The following is a 19,165-nucleotide window of genomic DNA, read 5'->3' as shown; positions in this document are numbered from 1 at the left end:
GAAAAAGCCACCCGGGTGGCAACTTCTGTCGGTAACCAGGCCTGTGCCAGCTGCCCGTCCCAAGACGCCTCTAGCCAGCCCTTTGTGCTTCGGCATGTGCGTGGTAAATAAGCTCGCAGAGCCCTCGGTTGGTCCCGCACCTGGTTATTGCCACGGTGGGCTGCAGCCTTTGTTTTGTGACCTTGGTTGTTATAATACCTGGGAACTGAAATGAGGAATCGAGAAATTGCCAGCCTCAATTAGACCAGCGACTGCCTTTCCCGAGGCTGCCTCCACCACTCCAGCCATTAACCGTAAACATACACCAAATAGGCCCTAATTCTCTCTAATTGCCCACTCCTGAAGCAGAGAGTGAGGTTCCAGGAAGAGGCATATGTAAACATCCTCTATGGCCCGGCCAACTGAAATTAGAGGGCTGATGGGGGCCGGCGAGAGAGGGGACGTGATTTCAAAAGATGTCCCAATTACCTCTCCCATTTTCATAAATGGGTCCATAATGTCCGGGCCCCGGTCTTCACAAAGGTACAGGAAATTAGCTTTGCAAAGAGCCTGTGTCTGTAAGGGAAGTTGTAGGAGGGTGGTCTTTGCTCAACAGGTAGGAAGCATGAGATCTGAGGCGAGGCTGATTATTTGTATAAACTACGGGCTCTATTTCTGGAAATCACCATTTGATTGAAAATAATCCTTTTGTGTCTTTCCTAGCACTAAACATCCATAAGTTCTTTGTACCAAAGGCATGCCAGACCCGTTAGGTCCTCTTGGCCTCCAGAAAAGAGTAACTTTTAAAATCTTGAGATGAAGAGCTAGACTTTTCTTTTTTTTAAAATTTATTTCAATTTTTTTTTTTTTTTTTAATTTGAGAGAGAGAGAACACAAGCGGGGAGGAGGGGCAGGGAGAGGGAGAAGCAGGCTCCCCACTGAGCCAGCCAGGAGCCTGAAGTGGGGCTTGATCCCAGGACCCTGGAATCATGACCCGAGCCGAAGGCAGACGCTTTATCGACTGAGCCCCCCAGGTGCCCCAAGAGCTAATCCTGTGAAGCCATGGAGGATGTTTCTGGGGCGTCCACCAGGGCTCCCTGCATGGATCATGAGCTCAGGGCAGGCATTTAGGAGGCCTGAGATCAAATGCAGGTGGCGGTTCTTTCCCTGGACCCTGTAAGGAATCCCTGTGTTTTCCTTTGGCTCCAGACAGTGACTCATCTCTGCATATTCTCCGACACATCTGTTACCGTCCCAGCCCGGCGCTGCGTTACCATAGATCACGGCCGACCCAGGGCTGGGCTGCACGCAGCTTTGAAACCAAGGCATGACTTGGCCAGCACTGCGTCTTCACAGAGCAGCCTGGAGTCTGCATGAAAGTTAATCTGGGGCCGTCAGGCGCTCCGGGGGCTCATGGAGCCCCGGGGGCAGAAGCAGGAAAAAAAACCCACAGATGCCCCGAGCTACCTGATTTGCTTGGTCCTATTAAACACACCAAATACTACCCCCCACCCCGTTATTCCCACAGGAAGTGGCAGTGCCGGGGGGTCTGACTGTGTGTTCAGGGTCTGGAGTCCCATTGTCACCTTAGGACTGTGGTCATGAGAAGGGGGCCACCCCAGGGGCTCACAGGCTCCCTGGGAGGGCTGGAAACTATCTCAGGTGTATCCAGCTCCAAATGGGGGACCCAGAGCGTGTGCATCACCAGAGTCTGCCCTTGGTCATCCACTAGCTTATGACTGTTTGGTTAACATTTATTTTTTTTTTTAAAGACTTTTGGTTTTTTGGTTATAAAATCAACCGGTTGGGGGGAAAACAAGGTTTGGGAGGCTCAAGGCCAGGGAAGGAATTTTTAAGAGGATTTGGAAGCAAGAGGTGTACCCCACAGCATCCCGGCTAAGTCTTGGGAGGCATAGACAGTGGAGGGGACCCCACGGGGCTTACATTGGGACAGGGGGAGTTGCAGAGGGCCTCGTCCTACCTTGGGGCTCCCTGCCTGCACCCTCTCCTGCCCCGACCTCTGGCTCTGCCCTCACCCACCTCACAGCGCTGTTTAGACCTCAGCTGTGGCAGGGCCACATTTTGGCCACACCTACGTACCTTCACTAGACTCGACTGGACGTGTGTTCCAAATCAGCTCACTCAGAAAAATCTGTTTTAACAAATAGACTTTTTTTTTTTTTTTCCCCTGAGCAGCCTTAGGTTTCCGGAAAAAGGGAATGGCAAGGACAGAGAATTCCTATCCCTGCCCCTGTCCCCGATTTCTCCTGTCACTAACAGCTTGTGTTGTGGGGCACATTTGTTACAACTGATCAGCCCATCACGGATGCGTCGTTATGAGATAATGACAGTGCTCATGTCATTCTTTGGGTCCCCTCTTTTGTCCTGTACAGTCTGTGTGTTTTGACAGTAACTACCGTTCCTGAATTCACTTTTTTTTTTTTTTTTTTTAACTTTAAGGCAAATGCTTGAAACACAAGGCTTGATGTGCCTGGACACAGCTTTTTGTGGTGCTGATTAAAATGTGAACATAATTATCAAAGTGAAGGTACCTCTCCTGGCACCACGATCTTCTGTCCTCTGATATGTGCGCCATGGTTTTAGGACACACTGTCCATTACAGAGCCCCCAGCCCGTGGCCCAGAGCCTACTACTCTAGTCTTACCCACGCTCACGCCACGCCCCGTGGGCTTCTTCCTGAGCACACGCTGTGCCTCGGCACTGCCCTTCCTCCGTGGTGGGATGCCCTTCCAGGGAGTCTTCTCCCCACCCTTTTGGTGTCCGGCTCAGCTTTCATTCATGCCGTGGCTCTGAATCTTTGGGCTCCACAAGACGGCACTTAGCTCTGTGCGTAGCACTCAGCCAAGGGCTCTTGGGGCAGGAGCCACGTCCCCGCCTCTGGGCCTGCACCCGTCTACTGCGTCCGTAGCTGTAGCTTGGGTGGGGAGCCTGGCGGGTGAGTGAGCACGCGGGCCAGGGTGCTGAAAAGAGAAATGCGTGATTTCACCAATTCCACACTTGCTAGAAGGTTGGGGAGTCCATGCTTTCGTTGGGTGAGGTTCCATCCCAGTGACCCCATGCTCTCTCATTCCAGTTGAAGACACTGTCCGGAATCCTCCTTGGAAGGAGAGCCCTCGACACACGACCCAACACCCTCCAGCGTTCAAATCGTAAGTTGCTGGAGTGTGGGGGACACATCTGTGGGCTCGTCGCTGAGGGTGGGGGGCTGCCACCCAGAGCACATGGCCAGGCGAGCCCTGTGGGAGGGCCTGGTGAGCACCGGCCAGGGGGCCGCTCACGGGGAGGTGGGTGCCCAGCGAGCCAAACTGATTGCCGACCTGGGGGGCTTGTGTTCTAAGGCAGGACCCCCAGCCTCCTTGTGTTGTCTCTGTGGCAAAAGAATTCTATAGGCGGCTTCGAGTGCCGGACCCCCAAAGAATTCCTTCTCTCTCGCTCCTCTCAATGAATGGCCCTTTCATTATTGAGTGTCCCTTTGGCTCTTGTGCCCCAGGGCAGACTAGGATGGAAGTGCCCTTGTGAGCTGGGGGGCTCTTCAAAGGGCCAAGGAAAAAACGCGGGCCGAGGGACCAGCCTCTCAAACGGGCTTCGAGCTCCAATGACCTTCGCTCACCCCCTTGAAATGTCTGGAAAACAGAATGGGCAGATTTTCTGTCTTCAAAGTTTCCGGCTAAACCTCTTCAAGTTCTTTATTGTTTGGGACTGAGACACTCAGCAATGGTAATGGGTAGTTTCTTTTGTATTTGCCTTGAAAGGCCAAAATATTTTCATATTGCTACAGACAAAGCCGTCTATTTAGAAATGAACGCCATGTCTGTCCTTTCCCACTGGGGAGACTATGTACGACGTGTGTGTGTGTCTTTATGTACTCTAGGGTCTTGAAACAGGTTTCTCATGGGGATGGCCATTCACTGGGGTCCAGGGGGACACGCCTGCCCTGCCAAGGGGGCCTGGGGAACCCGGCCCTAATTGCACATCTGTCCCAGTTGGTCTAGGACGTGAGCCCCGGGAGGGTCCAGCTGCACTAACATTGACTCTGCCTCTGCCTGCATCTGCCACATGTGTGTGTTAGGGACTGTGGCTTGTGCCTTGGTGGTCAGCTTGGTGGGAGGAAGCAGGAGGGTCTAAGTTACTGTGGATGTTCTGTTTCTCTTGTTGGGAGGTCATTTCACGGGTATCTGTTACATGATCCAAATAAGGGCCCATGGATGCATGAATGAAGGCAGAAAGGAGTGGATCAACAAATAAATAGGTAAAGAAGTGAGCAAGCCAGGATGAGAGTGCCGTGAACGAGATCCCATTTGATGCCTAGGACATTGATCTCTAAATCAATAAAGTATTGAATCACTGTGTAAAGAGAGCCCCACATGAGCTGATACTTAGTCCTCATGGACCCAGGAATAGGTGTAATGCAAATAGATAGCGCCTGAAGTTTACCAATAAAAGAATAAAATGTAAATAGAAGAGAGAATGACCAAGGGGTGGAAATGCAGAAGCCGGTAGCCACAGGCCTGTGTCATGTGCTTACATAGTCGCTAGGAGGCTAGATCTTCTGTGAAGTGTTCTGATCACAAATGATAGCAATGATAATGATCCTTCTGGGTGGGAGGAAACTTCTGGAGGTGATAAATAGGTTTAGGACAGGATAGCGGTGATGGGTTCGTGGTGCACACTGTGTGTCAAAACACAATTAAAATTAAAAAGCATAAAGAGAAGGTCACTGAAAGGACTCCCAAAGCACTGGTGAGAACAAGAGGATGAGTCCCATCAAAATAAGCCGGTGCAAGAGAGGGAGAGAGGGAGCAGGTGATTGGGAGGGAGAGAGAACACGACAAAACATAAATAGTAAATGGAAGGAAGAACGAGCATTTTCTTAAATTGGGGGATGCACAGATATATAAGGAGGACTACGTCAGGTGATCGTAAACCAGGAATTAGGACGAGTCCACACGTGGGCTCCTGGCATGGACAAATAATTAGCAGGCGAAAGTTCAAAGAATAGGTAAAAAAAAAAAAAAAAAAGAGAGGACCCAGGACACCAAAGAAGAGAGTTAACTTTTACTAAAAGTTGTCTAATTCCAGGCACACATAAATAAATAAATAAATACAGAAATGAAAGAAAGCCAAAGAGAGAGAGAGTGAGCAGTGGAAACTCTTGGACCCGGATGGGAGCATGGCCTGAGGGGCTTGTGTCCCCCAGTCCTGGGAGCTGAGTCTGTCCCGTGAAAGGATAAAAGAGAGAATAAAGTAAAATATCCAAATAAAAATCAAGAAGCACGGAAGGAAAAAGGACAGGTTGTCGGTCCAGAAATACAGGAATGGGTGAATACGTACAGGTAGACGGTGGTAGGATTCGTGGTGGAAAGCTGTCATGCAGCAAAGATTATGGTGAGTCCAATTCTACAAGCCAGGGTGCTATCAATAAAATAAGAAGTCTCCAAATCAACAAGTAATTCAGGATCCAGAGAAACAGACGGGGCAGAGTAAAGGGGAGCCGGGCCCATGGGCAGCAGGGTTGTCATTAATCCCATCTGGGCCCCAAAGCCCCCGGAGAAGGAAGGCAGGCAAGTGGAGGGGAGAAGCAAAGCTGAGCAGGAGGGAAGAGCAGCTCTCAGGGTGTTGGCAACCCAACAGAGAGATGGGGGGATAGGTAGGGGATCCACAGGAGAGGGTGGGCTCAAACCGCAGATCATCATGGGTCAGAGTCTGGGCATTCACTTCCATTAATAGTGGAGTAAGTAGCTGATAAAGAAAAAGAAAACAGGAAGGGAGAATGGTCAGAAGGAAGGAAGGAAGGCAGGCACCCATGGAGGAGCTGCAGGGGTCAGGGATGGCCATTTGCAGGTGGCATTAGGATTCATCGGTCTGGGCGACTGAGCACCAAAGATGCAAAGAACGCAAGAAAGGAGAGAGACAGAGAAGCAGGAGAACGGGCTGGGCTGGGGCAGACGGTTGACTATAGATTAGCATGTTTGCAGTTAGGTGTGTTTGCCTCCAGGAGCATAAAAATAGGTACTTAACTAGTGAGAAGGACCCGAGGGATCCATGAGCACCCTAGGGAAGGAGTGAAGGAGAAAAAAGGTTTGTGTTAACTGATGAGGAGGGTGCCTGATTTCCAAAAGAATGACAGGCAGTGAGGGCGCCTGGGTGGCTCAGTCGGTTAAGCGACTGCCTTCGGCTCAGGTCATGATCCCGGAGTCCCGGGATGGAGTCCCGCATCGGGCTCCCTGCTCGGCGGGGAGCCTGCTTCTCCCTCTGCCCCTCCCCCCTCTCATGTGCTCTCTCTCTCTCTCTCTCTCATTCTGTCTCAAATAAATAAATAAAATCTTTAAAAAAAAAAAAAAAAGAATGACAGGCAGTGAGAACGACTGAAAGGGTGGGAGAGAAAAAAAAAACAATCAAGGGGCACCTGGGTGGCTCAGTTGTTAAGCGTCTGCCTTTGGCTCAGGTCATGATCTCAGGGTCCTGGGATCGAGCCCCGCATCCGGCTCCCTACTCAGCGGGAAGCCTGCTTCTCCCTCTCCCACTCCCCCTGCTTGTGTTCCCTCTCTAGCTGTCTCTCTCTCTGTCAAATAAATAAATAAAATCTTAAAAAAACAAAACAAAACAAAAAACAATCAAGATGGGGAAAAAAATAAAAATGAAAAAAAACTATAAAAAATAATAAATAAATAGGTCAAACAGTTAAGTGTAGGAGAGGGAAATGGCTTAGCATCAATTCATCCACATTCATTCAGATCTGGGGCCCCAGAGTTTATAAATGATAAAAACAAGACCATAAATAAAAAGACCGACACACGTAGGTATGCGAGAGGGAGGCTCACGCTGGAGCCAAGAACACGAGCAGGCGCCGTGAGCCCAGAATTACGACTGATTCAAAACTGGGCTCTGGAGACGGTGAAATGAATCCTAAACCAAATCGGCAGTACGAGGAATTAACGAACAAAAGGAAGCCTCGCGTGCGCGGGCGCTGCAAAGGATCTGGGAGCCACAGATTATGGTTAATCCAATTCTGTGCACCTGAGGTCCATAAATAAAAGAATAAATATTGAAATAGAAGGGTGACAGAAAGAATGAATGGACACCGGAACGACTGAATTAGAAATGGAGATGCCTGGGACAGCCAGGAGAGCGCTGCCCTTGGGATCTTCACTCATCAGACTCCGTGCACCTGAGGCCCCCTCCCGCCCCCAGCCAAAAGATGCAGGGACTCAGCGCAGAGGGGAAGAGAGAGGAGAGTGGAGGGAGACTAAGTGAACAAGGAAGGGGGGGAAGGACACCAGAGAAGGGCACTGTGGGTGTGTCCGAAGGAGCAGGCTCTGTTAGGATTAGCCACGAGCTCCTCAGTCCTAAGGGTTTCTAGAGCGAGGGAAGTGGAGGGAGTGGAAAAAGAAGCGAAAGACGAAAAAGGGAAGATAATAAACATGAAAACAACCACAGTGACAAATGGAGAGTTGGGAGAGCTTGTCTGAACAGGGATTATAATTAGTTTACATACACTCTCCTTAAATAGATAAATGCATTACCCCTTTCAGAGAATAAATGAAAAATAAAGGAAATACCCAGCCCAAGGACAAGGCTGCATCTTCTAGCACTGTAATAAAATAGATGCAATGGAGGCCCATGAATGAATGAATAAATAAATACCTTAAGTGTAAGAGCTGACTCAGTGCCAGGAAGAGAGACTGCAGATATGCACAGCAGCGTGGTGCTCGGTGTGCAGGGGGCGGGGGGGGGGGGCTTACCTGGCAGTTCTCTCACAGGGGAGCAGGAGTGGAAAGGAGGGCCCCGGGTGGGGGGGGAGTGGACTCATCCTCTCGTGGGGAGGAGCGATAGAAAGTCAGGAAGGGGAGATTTGGGAAGAAATAAAAGAAAGGAATAGGGAACAAAAATGCTGGATGAGCACGTAAATAAAGCTTGTGAAGGGAGGTCTGCACGTCCAAGGCTGATTGTGGAGGCCCAGAGATGAGGGAATTAAGTGTAAAGGGATGAATGGAGGAGGAACTGGAAGGGAGGGACGGAGGGAGGAAGGAAGGAAGGAACAAGGAAGGAGGAAGGAAGGAAGGAACAAGGAAAGAAGGAAAAAAGAAGGAGGGAGGAAGGAAGGAACAAGGAAGGAGGGAGGAAGGAAGAAGGAAGGAGGAAGGAGGAAGGAAGTAGGAAGGAAAGAATAAGGAAGGAACAAGGAAGGAGGAAGGAAGAAAGGAAAGAATAAGGAAGGAGGAAGGAAGGAAGGAAGGAACAAGGAAAGAGGAGGGCAGGTAGGCAGGCGGGCAGGCAGAAAGGCAGGGGCTTCTCTGGCCCTGAGTCCAGGCAGCTGAACGAGAGGGTGAGAGGAGGGACGGCTCTTGGCCTGTCGTGTGCTTGGTGCGAGCACTTCGCCTGGCAAGGAGGAACTGGCGCAGGAAGACCCTGGCTGCGGAGGGCCAGGGCGCTATCCTGGCTGTGTGGGCCATTTCACCTCATTTCTCTGATCCTCAGTTTCCCCATTGGTAAACTTGGAAGGGCATCAGCTTCCTGCTTGGATTGATCGTGGGGGCAAATGCCATCCCACCTGTTGGCAGTGCCCTGTCCACGGCCCTGGGTAGGCGGAGGGGCTCGGGCCCTGGGCCTTGCAGAAGGCTGCGTGAACCAGGAGTGTGGGGCCGGGTGGGTGTCTTGGCCCCTCCCTGGGCTGGGTCACCTGTGAGGGAGGCTCTTCCCGCCAGGGGCGCCAGGGGGCAGCAGAGGGCAAGGGAGCAGGAGGCCCTGGGGCTCGTGGGCCCCGCCCCTGGGCTGTCCGGGTGTGGCGCCACCCTTATGCAGGGGCTGTGCAGGTTAGAACCGGGCCAGGAGGGCCTGAGAAGGTTGACCCAGGAGCCCAGTGACCCAGGTGCCCAGAGGCAAGTCACCGGAAGCCTCGTTCATGAAACCTTCTGAAATGTGCCCAGGTGCCCTCCAGCCTGGTCTTCTAGGGGGTGGGCCGCTAGCCCTTCTCAACGGGGGGGTGGGGATGTCTTGGGCAGGTGCACCTCGGCCCGGGGTTGCAGACGTGGTCCCGGGATCCCGGCCCCCTTGACATGGCATCCCCAGAGCCCGTTTCAAGGCCTCACTGTCTTCTCGACTGTTTTCCGATGTCCTCTGTATCTGGGCAGAGATCGCGTTGGGGTGTGTGTTGGAACTGTCCTCTCTCCTCCTGACCTGCCCTCCTGGGGCCGTGGCAGGTCGGGGAGTTCGTTTGTACTGACGTTTCTGACCCCAGGGACTCCCTGGATCTGTCCAGTCTCCGTTCTCTGTAGTGGACGGGGTCTGTGCAAGTTGTCTGTTATGTGCCTGTTTGTCTGCAAAAACTAGAACCGAAGTCCCCCTCGAGCTCTCAATTTCTCTTTGGGACATTAAACCAAAATTGGATTCTTGACCAGTGCCCTGAGCAGGGGGAGCCATCTTGGCCGGAGCCTGGGTGCGTGGCTGGGAGCACGAGGAACCCAGAGGAGCCGGGCTGGGTGGGGCTGGCGTTGGGGCTTACACCTGCAGTGACTTTGGACCCTGGGTGGGAGCAGGCGCCGGGGGAGGGGGGGCTGCCGCAGTGGGGGCCAGCCATGCTGAAGGTGTTCACTCGGGGCAGGGAAATGGGGGGCACAGGATTCATAGCTGTAGAGTTTGAGACAGGACGTGAGGAGGGAAGTGAGGGCGGACTGGGTGACTTCCATGCCTCTCGTGTGGCCCCGAATGGAGGATGGAATTTATGCGTCAGGAGCCACCCTTCTGTGCCTCCAGAATCACATGCCTGGGCCACGTGAGCAAGGCCACATGGGCCTATATGCTGGGGCTGCAGGGCTCTGCTCTCCTTCCCCTAGGAATCTGGGGGCTCTGGGCTCTGCCTCAGCCGGCCTGAAGCCTGAGGGGTGCACTGGCACCCTGAGACACCTGCTAACACAGGGACCCCCAAAGAGCTTCCCTAATCAGCCCACATATCACCCTGTGGACTAGGGTGGGGGCGGGAGGGGCCCGGAGCAGGGAGAACCCTTATGTGGTTATTTTAAGTCAGCTGAGGAGCAGGAAGACTTTAAAATGTTAGGTGTACAGTGGGGGGGAGGAGGAGGGGGCCACAGCCAAATGCCCGGAAGAAGTAGAGGAAGAGGGACATACCTCTAAGGGAGCCTTCTCCCCGTGTCTGAGGGGCTGTTGAGAGGTCCCAGGGGCTGGAAATGGGCCAATGGGAGAAGCTCCAGGGAGACTTGCGGGTGCCCCGATGGGGGTGTGGGTGGGGATCCAGTGGATTGTTTGTGTTCTCAGGAATGCAGAGGGCATGAGGATTGTCAGGTCAGGATGCGCAGAGTCTTTGGCTCTTAAGAGTTTTAAATCTGCTGTTCTAAGGGTCTCCGTTCTGGGGTGCTGAGATTCAGGACATGGCTTCCCCCCTGTCACCCCTCCCCACCAATGGCTGCAGAAGCCAGAGTAGGATTCCTGTGGGGGCCCCCATTTATCCCGACCAACCCATGAGCTCCGAGTTGGGATCTCAGTGCTCCCCTCTGATCAGGGCACATCTTCAGTGTGTTTTTCTTTCTTTTAACTTATTAAAACAAGACCAAATTTTCTCTCTTGGACTTTGACTTTTGCATGCACTCCATGCACAAATCCTTCCCCTGGTGACACCAGGAGCTCTATTTAGACTCCTCTGTGACTCCCAAATCCCTCCTCGGGAAGCTCAGCCTCAGGACTGACCTTCCAGAGGCTGGAGGCTGGAGGCTGGGCCTCAGGGGCAGACAGGCCAAGGCCCCCCTTGTGTTCCTAATGTAAATGGTGTGGATGGCACATGACCTAGAGCAGGAGGTCACCCATCACCCTGACATGTCATGCCACTGTCTTTCTCCCCTTCACATTCTTGTCTGTGGGCATACTTTTATTTATTTTTTTTAAATGGACATCTTTTTTCTTTTTTTTTTAAAAATAAGCATCCAGTTTTTAAACCTTGCCCTTTTCACCACATGCATCCTGCGTTGTCCATGCAATATTTTTGTCATCAGCGTTTTTCTTTTTTTCCATGGAAAAAAATATCATCACCTCACTGGCTGTGTCGTGTCCCATCGAGTGGTTATATGCCATCGTTTGCAATGCCGACCTGCTATTGTTATGTATAACTCATCTTTTTTTTTTTTTTCCCCTAATGCTATGAATTCCACCACGGCGAATGGCTTTGCGCACATCAATTTTTTTCATTCTTACGAATTGCTTTCCTTCACCCCGAAATGACCATTGCTTCATGGCATGCCAGTTTCTCCTGCTAGACTGTGAGCCCCTTAAGGGCAAGGAGCTTGCCAAATTAATCTTTGTACCTCCAGTGCCCGCCATGTTGTGAATGCTGCATGGATGGCGTGCCGGGTGAGACGGTCGAAGGATGAGTGAATGCATGGATGCTGAATGTACGATTGGCTCTCCTAGGGTCGAGCTTCTTGAGTGAAAGGCCAGGGAGTCTGTATGGGTGTTGACTAATTTCCGAGGGCCTCTAGCATTTTACAATGTCCGGTGATGTATTAGCATTTTGTTAAGATATTGCTAGTTTATCTCTGTTAAACAGTGTTTTTCTGTCATATTAACTTGCATTGCTTTGATTACTAATGAAGGTTGAGCATTTTCACATATACTTGTTAACCAATTGTATTTTCTCTTCTGTGAACTGTTTGTCCAAGTCCATTGGGTCATGGCTTTCTGGTGAGACTGGTCAAGGATGGAATGGGTGTCCTTGGGACGCAGTGAGCCCTCTGTCACTGGAGGCATTCAAGGGGCAGGCCAGGCAGACACCTGATGAGGGTAGTTTAAAGGAGATTCACATAGCAGGTGTGGGGTTGGTCTAGATGGTCTTGCAGGTCTATTTGACCAAGATTTGCTTCTCCCTGGAAATGGGGGGTCGGGACATCTTCCATTTGGCAGCCTGGCAACATGTAAGATGGCATCCCCTGGGTGGGGGTTCATGCATTTATGATTTATAAACTCTACACCGCACCCTCTGGAACTCTCGTGGGACAGGAATATCTCTTTGACCCTCCGAGGTCCAGATAGCCATGCCTAGCATCTCGTGCAGTTAGCTGGTGACTTCTCACCAGCCCTGACACCCAGCCCTATTTCCCTTTGAGGAAGCCAGCCCCCTGGACCATCACTTTCCACCTCTTAGGGAATCAGGAGAGGCCATCTGCTGTCCTTTTCATTCCCAGTGTCCTGTGATGTGTGAGCAAATGTCCCCGAGGCCTTAGATGGATGGCACGTATTGGATCAGGACTGGTGGAGAATCCTTCAGGTTTTCTTCAGTGGGGCAATTAAATTTTGTGATCCGAGCAGCAGGATGGACCCCATGGTCTTCTTCCTGGGTTTCCCCTTGTGCCCCACTACAAACGAACCTCGGCTCAAAGGCCATCGAGACCATTTGGCGAGGGTGTGTTCCCCACGGAGAGCTTGCCCTACCTTCCAGAACAACCCCTGCCCTCAACAGGGAGCTGCTTCTTCCCGCCGAGCCCCCTCTACTATAGCACTGAGCGATGTTTGCCTGCGTCAGAATTAGTCACGCACATGTCTGTCCCAGCATCGAGGCTTGGGAGGCCAGCGATGACTTCCAGCGTTGATTTAATCCATCCATCCATTCATCTGTGCATTTGGCCTCCATTTCTTGACCTGGTGCTTTGGCCTCTCCCTTCCCTGAAAGCAAGCCTTTTCATTTTGGGCGGGCTGTGTAGCTCCACGGGCTGTGGTCATGAAGCGAACGCCCTTATTAGAGCTTTCTCCTCCGGGGTCACTGCTCTGAGCACGTCCCAGCTGGACTCATCTGCCACTGTCACCCACACGGCTTCTGTCCCCATGGTGCTTTCCCAGGCATCACCCACCGCGGCGGGTCCAGGGCCGGGGTCCGAGAGGGCCCCCCACCCGTGAGCGGAGGTGTCCTCCCCAGGCTGCCCTGCCTGGTGCATGGTCCCTGCCATGAGCTTTGCCTTCAGCCTCTCTGCTTCCCCCACCCGATGGCAGTGGTTGTAATTCACCCCTTCATTCCTTCATCCCTTCATTCCTTCACAGTCGACAAACATTTCTTCAAATTAGCTAGTGCTATACTAGAGTGGGCTCCCAAGGACTCATCCCCGATTTCCTCCTTTTGGAAGACAAGACGAGCATGTCTGCAAGGGGCCGTGTTTGTGTGCTAGCAAAAGGCTCGACCCTTGGTTCAGCCCCAACTTCGAGATCCGAGTTCCGTTGGAAGTTTGATTGCCCTCCCCGACTTTGTTCCTTACAAAACTAGGTTGATTGGTAATCAGCAAACCGTGTCCCTGGGTGTTCAGAAATCATAACCTGTGTCCTCAAGAGGCCAGAGTGATGGCTAGGGGGTCTGAGATGAACGGCTGCTTCCGGCCGTGCGCTGGCTTTTAAGTCATTAGGACACCCTGATCTTGCCCGGTGGTGATCTTAGAGTCGTTCCTGTCCCTTTCGAAATTAGTTAATGCTGGGCTCTATTTAGAGAAAACTGGGAGATGATTGCTCACGGAGGTGATAAGGAGCATGCCCTGTGCGGGGGTCTGCACAGAATTTTCCGTTGGCAGACCTGGGCGTCCAAGACACATGGTACTTCGCAAACCCTGGACGTGGCCCCAAGCATTCACGTGGGTCCCAGGCACCCCCCCACCCCCACCCCTTTTGCTCACTGCTGCCCGTGGGGGACAAGGCAGAGGTCTTGGGGCCTCTGCTTAGAATTCTGCTGTGTATTCATTGCACTGGAGAGAGGCCGTAGTGAGCAAAGCCAGGACCCTGGAGCTGGACAAACGTGTGTGGTTTAAACTGACCGTGACAGCTTGAGTCTGTCTTCTGGGACAGAAGCACCCACCTCGCAGGGCTGTTGTGAGGATTGCTGTAACCGGGGCTTTGAACTGGGATTCTGACCAGGTGGTGCGCGTGCCCCCGGGGGCTGCTGGGGGTGGGATGGCAGGCCAGGTGGGGCAGCCTGACTCAGCAGGTTAGCAGGGAATGGCTTTGCTAGACGTGCAGGGGCACCGTGGGGTAGGGTGCTAAATTGCTTTGACATTGTAGGGTTAGACAGGAGTAATTTTGGCAGGGACCTTTATGCCGGGGGCATGGGCCTCTTTGGGCAACACCCTTGCCCCCCCTGGGGTACGCGTTCACGCTCACCTCTGTTAAAGGTTGGAAGCACCCACTGGGTCTTGCCTACCGCTGTGTCTGGCCTGTGGGCGGCACTTACACACGACCCTCCCTCCGCAAGAGATCTCTCCTGGCAGTGTCCTCCCCGCTGAAATATTAGGCAGCAGCCATCAAAGACACCGCAATGTCCCCTCTCTCAATTAACTTTTGGGCTCAAATGCCAGCAGCCTGGGTGCCTAACACAGTACCAAGCCAGTGGTAGGGGTCGCCTTCCATTTTTGTTGAATGGATGCATGGGTGAATGGCCAAATAACGGATTGTAACCAAATGCAAGTGGCAGATGTTAAAACCCTTACTAAGAGTTTGTATTTCGCTCCTGATTAACCTGTTAACAATTGTTGTATTGTATCTTATGGACTTCTGTATGACTCGTGTTGTTTGAAAACCAGGATTCTTGTTTGGGGTGTCGTGAGATGAAACTTTTTAGCTGTCTGTGTTCTGTGTTAGGAATTAGAACCCGGCAGACCCGGGGGGCCACCTAACTAACTGTGCAGTGCTGGGCAAGTCACTTCTCCTCTCTGACCCTTGGTCTCTCTCCTTTTCTCTGATGGGTCACCAGAAAGCTCCCTCCACTGGGTGGTTGGGAGGCCAGGGGCTGGGTCAGCTATAACAGAGCTGATCAAACGCTGGCGCTCATTGAGGATCGTCGTATGTTGGGGGTTGTCCGGCAGGTTCCAAGCCTTTGCGGGATCTAAGTGAGTTGAAAGTCAGTATTGATTTTATGCTCAGATTGTATTTCGACAGTCAATGGAACGTGTAAGACAGAGGCTGAGCGGTCTGCAAGTATTTAGCGAGTTGGCCCAGGGTAAATACTGGTTTGATTAATGAGTGACGGCTTTTTTCCTTCCTTGGAGCCTCCCCCCCCACCCCCACACCATCCCACTTTCCATCCAGGCTGCTGCTTCTCACGTGGAGGGGGCAGCAGGCTGGGGGGACTGCTTCGGGCTTGCTGTACCTGTTCATGCCGTGTCTGATGGTGTCTGAGGGCTTCTGCAGACACCTGTGTGTGCCCCGGGTCGAGTCCGCCAGGCAGGAAGAGGTTTAGAGGGGCTTCTGCTGATGTCTTTGGGGACATCTTCTTCTGCCCTTTAGGGGAAAGGCCCCTGTGCTCCTCATTTCCTCACCCCTCTTCCTTCTTTCTCTGGCTGTAAGGTGAAGAAATCGGTCTGCAGTTTCGTCTGGGGGCCTGGAACCAAGCTGGGGCAGGGCTGTTAACCACCATGCCCCGCAAGCTTCCTGCTTGGTTGGGGGTGTGGGCCCCGTTTCTCGATGAGGGAGCTGAGATTCAGAGAGAGCTGGGGATCAGAGCCAGGGATGAGCAGTCCTACCTGAGGAGCTAGTGCCCTTTGACCCTGCCAGCCAATCTCTCCCAGTTACTGTGGCCGGCCTCTGCTGGCCCATGTGTACCTGGCCCTGCCCCTGGCAGGGGTCACAGTGCGCCACAGCTCAGTTGGGTCCCAGTGGGCCTTGGAAGCTTGGCTGCATTTGAGAAGATATTAGGGGTCATTTCGGGTTGGGGGGTTTCTTCAGGAGACCCCTGAGTTTCTTTCCTGGCCCTTGTCTCATGCTTGTGAGACAGAGCATTCTGCTTTGTCATCCCCAAACGCCATCTGCACCCCCAGCCTCTCTCCTGTCCTGCCCTCCCTCTGTGGAAGCCTCACTGGCCTCCCCTTCTTTCTGCCTCCTGGGAGCTCTTTATGGCCCTCACTGCTGTCCACCTGATCAGCTCTTTCAGTTGCCTGAGATTTTACTGTGAGGTCTGGCCTCCAGCCCTGTGCGCCCGCCTCCAGGAGCTCTGGCACCGGACTCCCCGGTACTCCCCTCCCTTGGGCTTAGCTTACGGGATCCTCGCTGTGTCACTGTTTGCCGTCTGCCCCGTGGACATCACACATCCTTGAGAACATGTCTGAGCAGAGGGGGGCCTTGCCTCGGTGCTCCCGAGGGACCCCATGGGAGGGACAGGTACTAGGCCCCTCCTCCCAGGGGACTCTGAGTCTCTGTTCAGGTGTCTGCTCCCCGATAGGCCTCGGGCTCCTGGAAGCTTAAGCTTGTGTGTGACCCAGGATGAGGGAGTCTCCCAGGGGCCCAGTGTTGACAGGTCACCCACCCCTTGAAATGGGCAGGGCTGGGTCCCCGTTTCCTGAGGGCAGGTGAGGGAGTGGAGGTTCAGTGGGGTCACAGCCAAGCTGTAGTTGAACCCTTACTCTGAGATTTGTGCTTCTCTGACCCTTCACTTCACTAGTAGGCGCCTAACAGATGCTCACTGACTGACGAGGCAGGGTTTTTCATGGACGTGAAGAACTGAATTGATGGTCGGCTGATAGGCAAGTTGAATCCACATGTGTTTCTTTAGGAGGAAAGTGTGTTTTTTTGGCAAAGACTCTTCAGGGCAATTCCTGAGGGTCTCCGCCTATGGTGGGGGCTCCCCCTGGGGCAGGTGCAGCCCAGAGGAGGGTCCCTCCTGATAGAAATGTTTGTCTTCTGCCCATTTTTGAAGTATTTATGTCTAGAATAAAACTTCATTTAGGCTCAAGTGTCCTCGTTTGTGTTGTGGCCCAGGTGATTTTGATAATGTGGCATTTGGTAATGCCCAGGCTGGAGGGAGGCCCTGGTAACGCCCTCCTCTGTGGCTGGCGGTGGGCCCTGAGGGTGTGGAAGTCTCCACCTGAAACGGCTTTGTTTCCAGCCCTGGTGACAACCTGTATGGCACGTGCCGAGTGTGAGATGCAGCCGTGGGCACCCCAAAAATGCGGGGGGATTGGACTCCAGACCTTGGTTCCTTTTATCTGCTCTCACCCTCAAAGCACAGTACCTGGGCACAAGTTGAGGGATGGGACCCTGGAGGTCTTGCTCTTTTGAATTCTGGTCCCGGTGTCACCGTTCGCCAGGGCAATGGCCTTGGGCAGGTTACAGGCATCCCGAGTCTTGGTTTTCCCACCTGTAGAATGGGTACTGAATGATAATATCCGCTCAAAGGACGCTGGTAGCCCCCGAGTGCAGGCTGCGTGCCTTGCTGCACCCCATATGCTGGCTCTGAGAATCAAGGTCTGGGTTTGAGGCCACTCTGGGGCCTGTGTGTGTGTGTGTGTGGCCTGGCCAAATTTTTGCTCACCTGTAACCTGGAAATAGTCACGTTTACCTGGCACGGTTATTGTGGGATTCAATGAGATTGTTGATGTGAAAATAAATGCTTTGTTACCTGGCACACGGGTGGCCTCGCCCCTTGTTCTCTGGTGAACCCTGGGTCTGACCACAGTGCCTGCGGCCTATGGGCGCTGGTCACAGAAGCTCTGTGCTCCCCAGAACTACAGTGGCCCAAGCGGCTGGTGTGCGGAGTGGAGGGAGTCAGGGAAGCACGCGGCCAGCTCTGGGGAGGCAGCGAGGGAGGGAAGGGTTTGCTTTTAAATACAGAGATTTAGCAGGGTCAGAGGGGGTGGGGTTGAGGCCAAAGGTGTCGGGGGTGGGGGTGGGATCAGGGAGAACTTTTAGAAACCCTCAGAGGATGGGGAGGCTGATATTTTAGAGAACAACCAAGTTTAATTGGCAGTGGTTTGGGCAGGATAGCTGGGGTGGTGTTTAGAAAGGCCAAGAGTTCCAGATTCTGGGTTAGTGAGGTGAGAACCTTCAGAGGTCCCGGGTGCAGGAGGGTGTCGGGACTAAGGGTATGCTTCTGGAAATCTCTGCAGGTGGGGGAGACTGGGGAAGTGGTGACGTGTGGGAGCCCAGAGATCGAGGGGCACTAGCTAGAGGGGGCAGGAGCTGGTGCCTGGGTGCTCCCCTGGCCCCCCAAGGCTGCTGGGAGCTGGGGCCTTCTCCCCGTGGTGTCCAGTGGTGCCCAGTCCCGGGGGCGTCTCTCCTCTCCTCGCCCCCCCGGCCTGCCTGTCTGCATGAGAACTTGTCAGCCAGTGAGACCGGGAGCGGGCCCCTTCATCTGCACCTGTGTCTCTCCCAGCCTCCGCAGCCACAGGGACACCCTGCACACGCTCCTGCGGGACAGGCCGGACCCAAAGACTCTGCACCAGGGCCGCCCCCTGCGAGGAGGGGCATGCCCTCCCGGCCTCTCCTTGCGTAGCCACCCGCCCTCTGACTGATGGACTGCACTGATCTGAGGCTCAGACACGCGGGCTGGACCCCTACCCACCCCTCACGAACCCTGAGACTTGGGGGAGCCACCGAGCCTTCACTTGTCCACACCTGAGGAGTGGGCTCGGACACCTACCTCACAGGGTTGTTGTGAGGAGCGAGTGATGTGGTTTGAAAGCGCCTGACCTGGGGCTTGGCACACCCTTTTGTGCTCTCAATAAATGTGTTTCTTGCCTTAACAAAAACAGTGATGGATGTGCTACTAATATGAGGAGGGCTGAATGTCGGGTGTCCTGTCTGGCTGGGGCTGCTCTCATCCAGGGCGTGTGGTGGGCGGGGAGGGCAGGGGAGCCAGCTCTGACCTCCTGTGGTGGATGCGTGTTGGGGTGAACTAACTCGGGCTGGTCCCCTTCCTTCTAATGGTTTTGGGATGTCACGTTCCTTTCCAGAAAGGAATGTAGCTGGGGAGTGGAGGAAGTCTGAGCTGAGCGCAGCGTTGGGGGTCCCAAGAGCCCCAGAGGGGCTGCCCCCAGGCTGCGACTCTTCCTCCCCTCCTCCTGCACTCCCAGGGCCCAGCAGGAGCCAGGCAGAGCTGTGGTCCTGCTCGAACTGACGGTGAGTGCGTGGCCAGCCTGGGTATGACCCAGGGCCAACGCTCACTGCACAGGATGGTTACCGAGCTCAGCGGGACCCTGAGGAAGCTGCAGGGGTGGAACCTCAGACGCAGCCGCTGTCCCCCCTGGCACGGGCACCGAGCCTTGTGCCTCCGAGACCCAGATCAGGAAAGTCAGACTGTTGGCCGAATGGTGACGGAGAGGAGCAAGGGCAAGGGACCTGTGGATCCAAGTCCACACGGAGTCCTGGGGGTCATCACACCTGGCTTTGCTGGAGCAGATGAACTGGACATGCAACC

At 53.6% G+C, this 19,165-nt stretch overlaps 1 protein-coding gene across 8 annotated transcripts in view; it reads left to right on the top strand.

Moving 5' to 3' along the window:
• LOC102734234 (uncharacterized) overlaps positions 1-18,497 on the top strand; it is a 34,555-nt gene extending 16,058 nt beyond the window's left edge. For 6 of the 8 annotated variants that reach the window (XR_434935.3, XR_014148293.1, XR_014148292.1 and 3 more), the window contains 2 exons: positions 3,074-3,149; positions 18,122-18,497. Coding sequence is in view for 5 of the 8 variants with exons in the window: in XM_031020827.2 (XP_030876687.1) it covers positions 3,074-3,149; positions 18,122-18,273 (228 nt within the window). In the remaining 3 variants the exon portion in view is untranslated. Of the gene's footprint in view, positions 1-3,073; positions 3,150-3,490; positions 5,076-11,251; positions 17,375-18,121 lie in introns of those variants that run through there. The other 2 variants (XM_081829909.1, XM_031020828.2) reach the window with 2 other exon arrangements.
• The last annotated feature ends 668 nt before the right edge of the window (positions 18,498-19,165 follow it).

Source organism: Leptonychotes weddellii, chromosome 9 (genome assembly GCF_054177405.1).
Source record: "Leptonychotes weddellii isolate Sample4059 chromosome 9, ASM5417740v2, whole genome shotgun sequence".
In the NCBI taxonomy this organism is placed as follows: Eukaryota; Metazoa; Chordata; class Mammalia; order Carnivora; family Phocidae; genus Leptonychotes; species Leptonychotes weddellii.
This window is presented reverse-complemented; position numbering and strand designations above follow the sequence as displayed.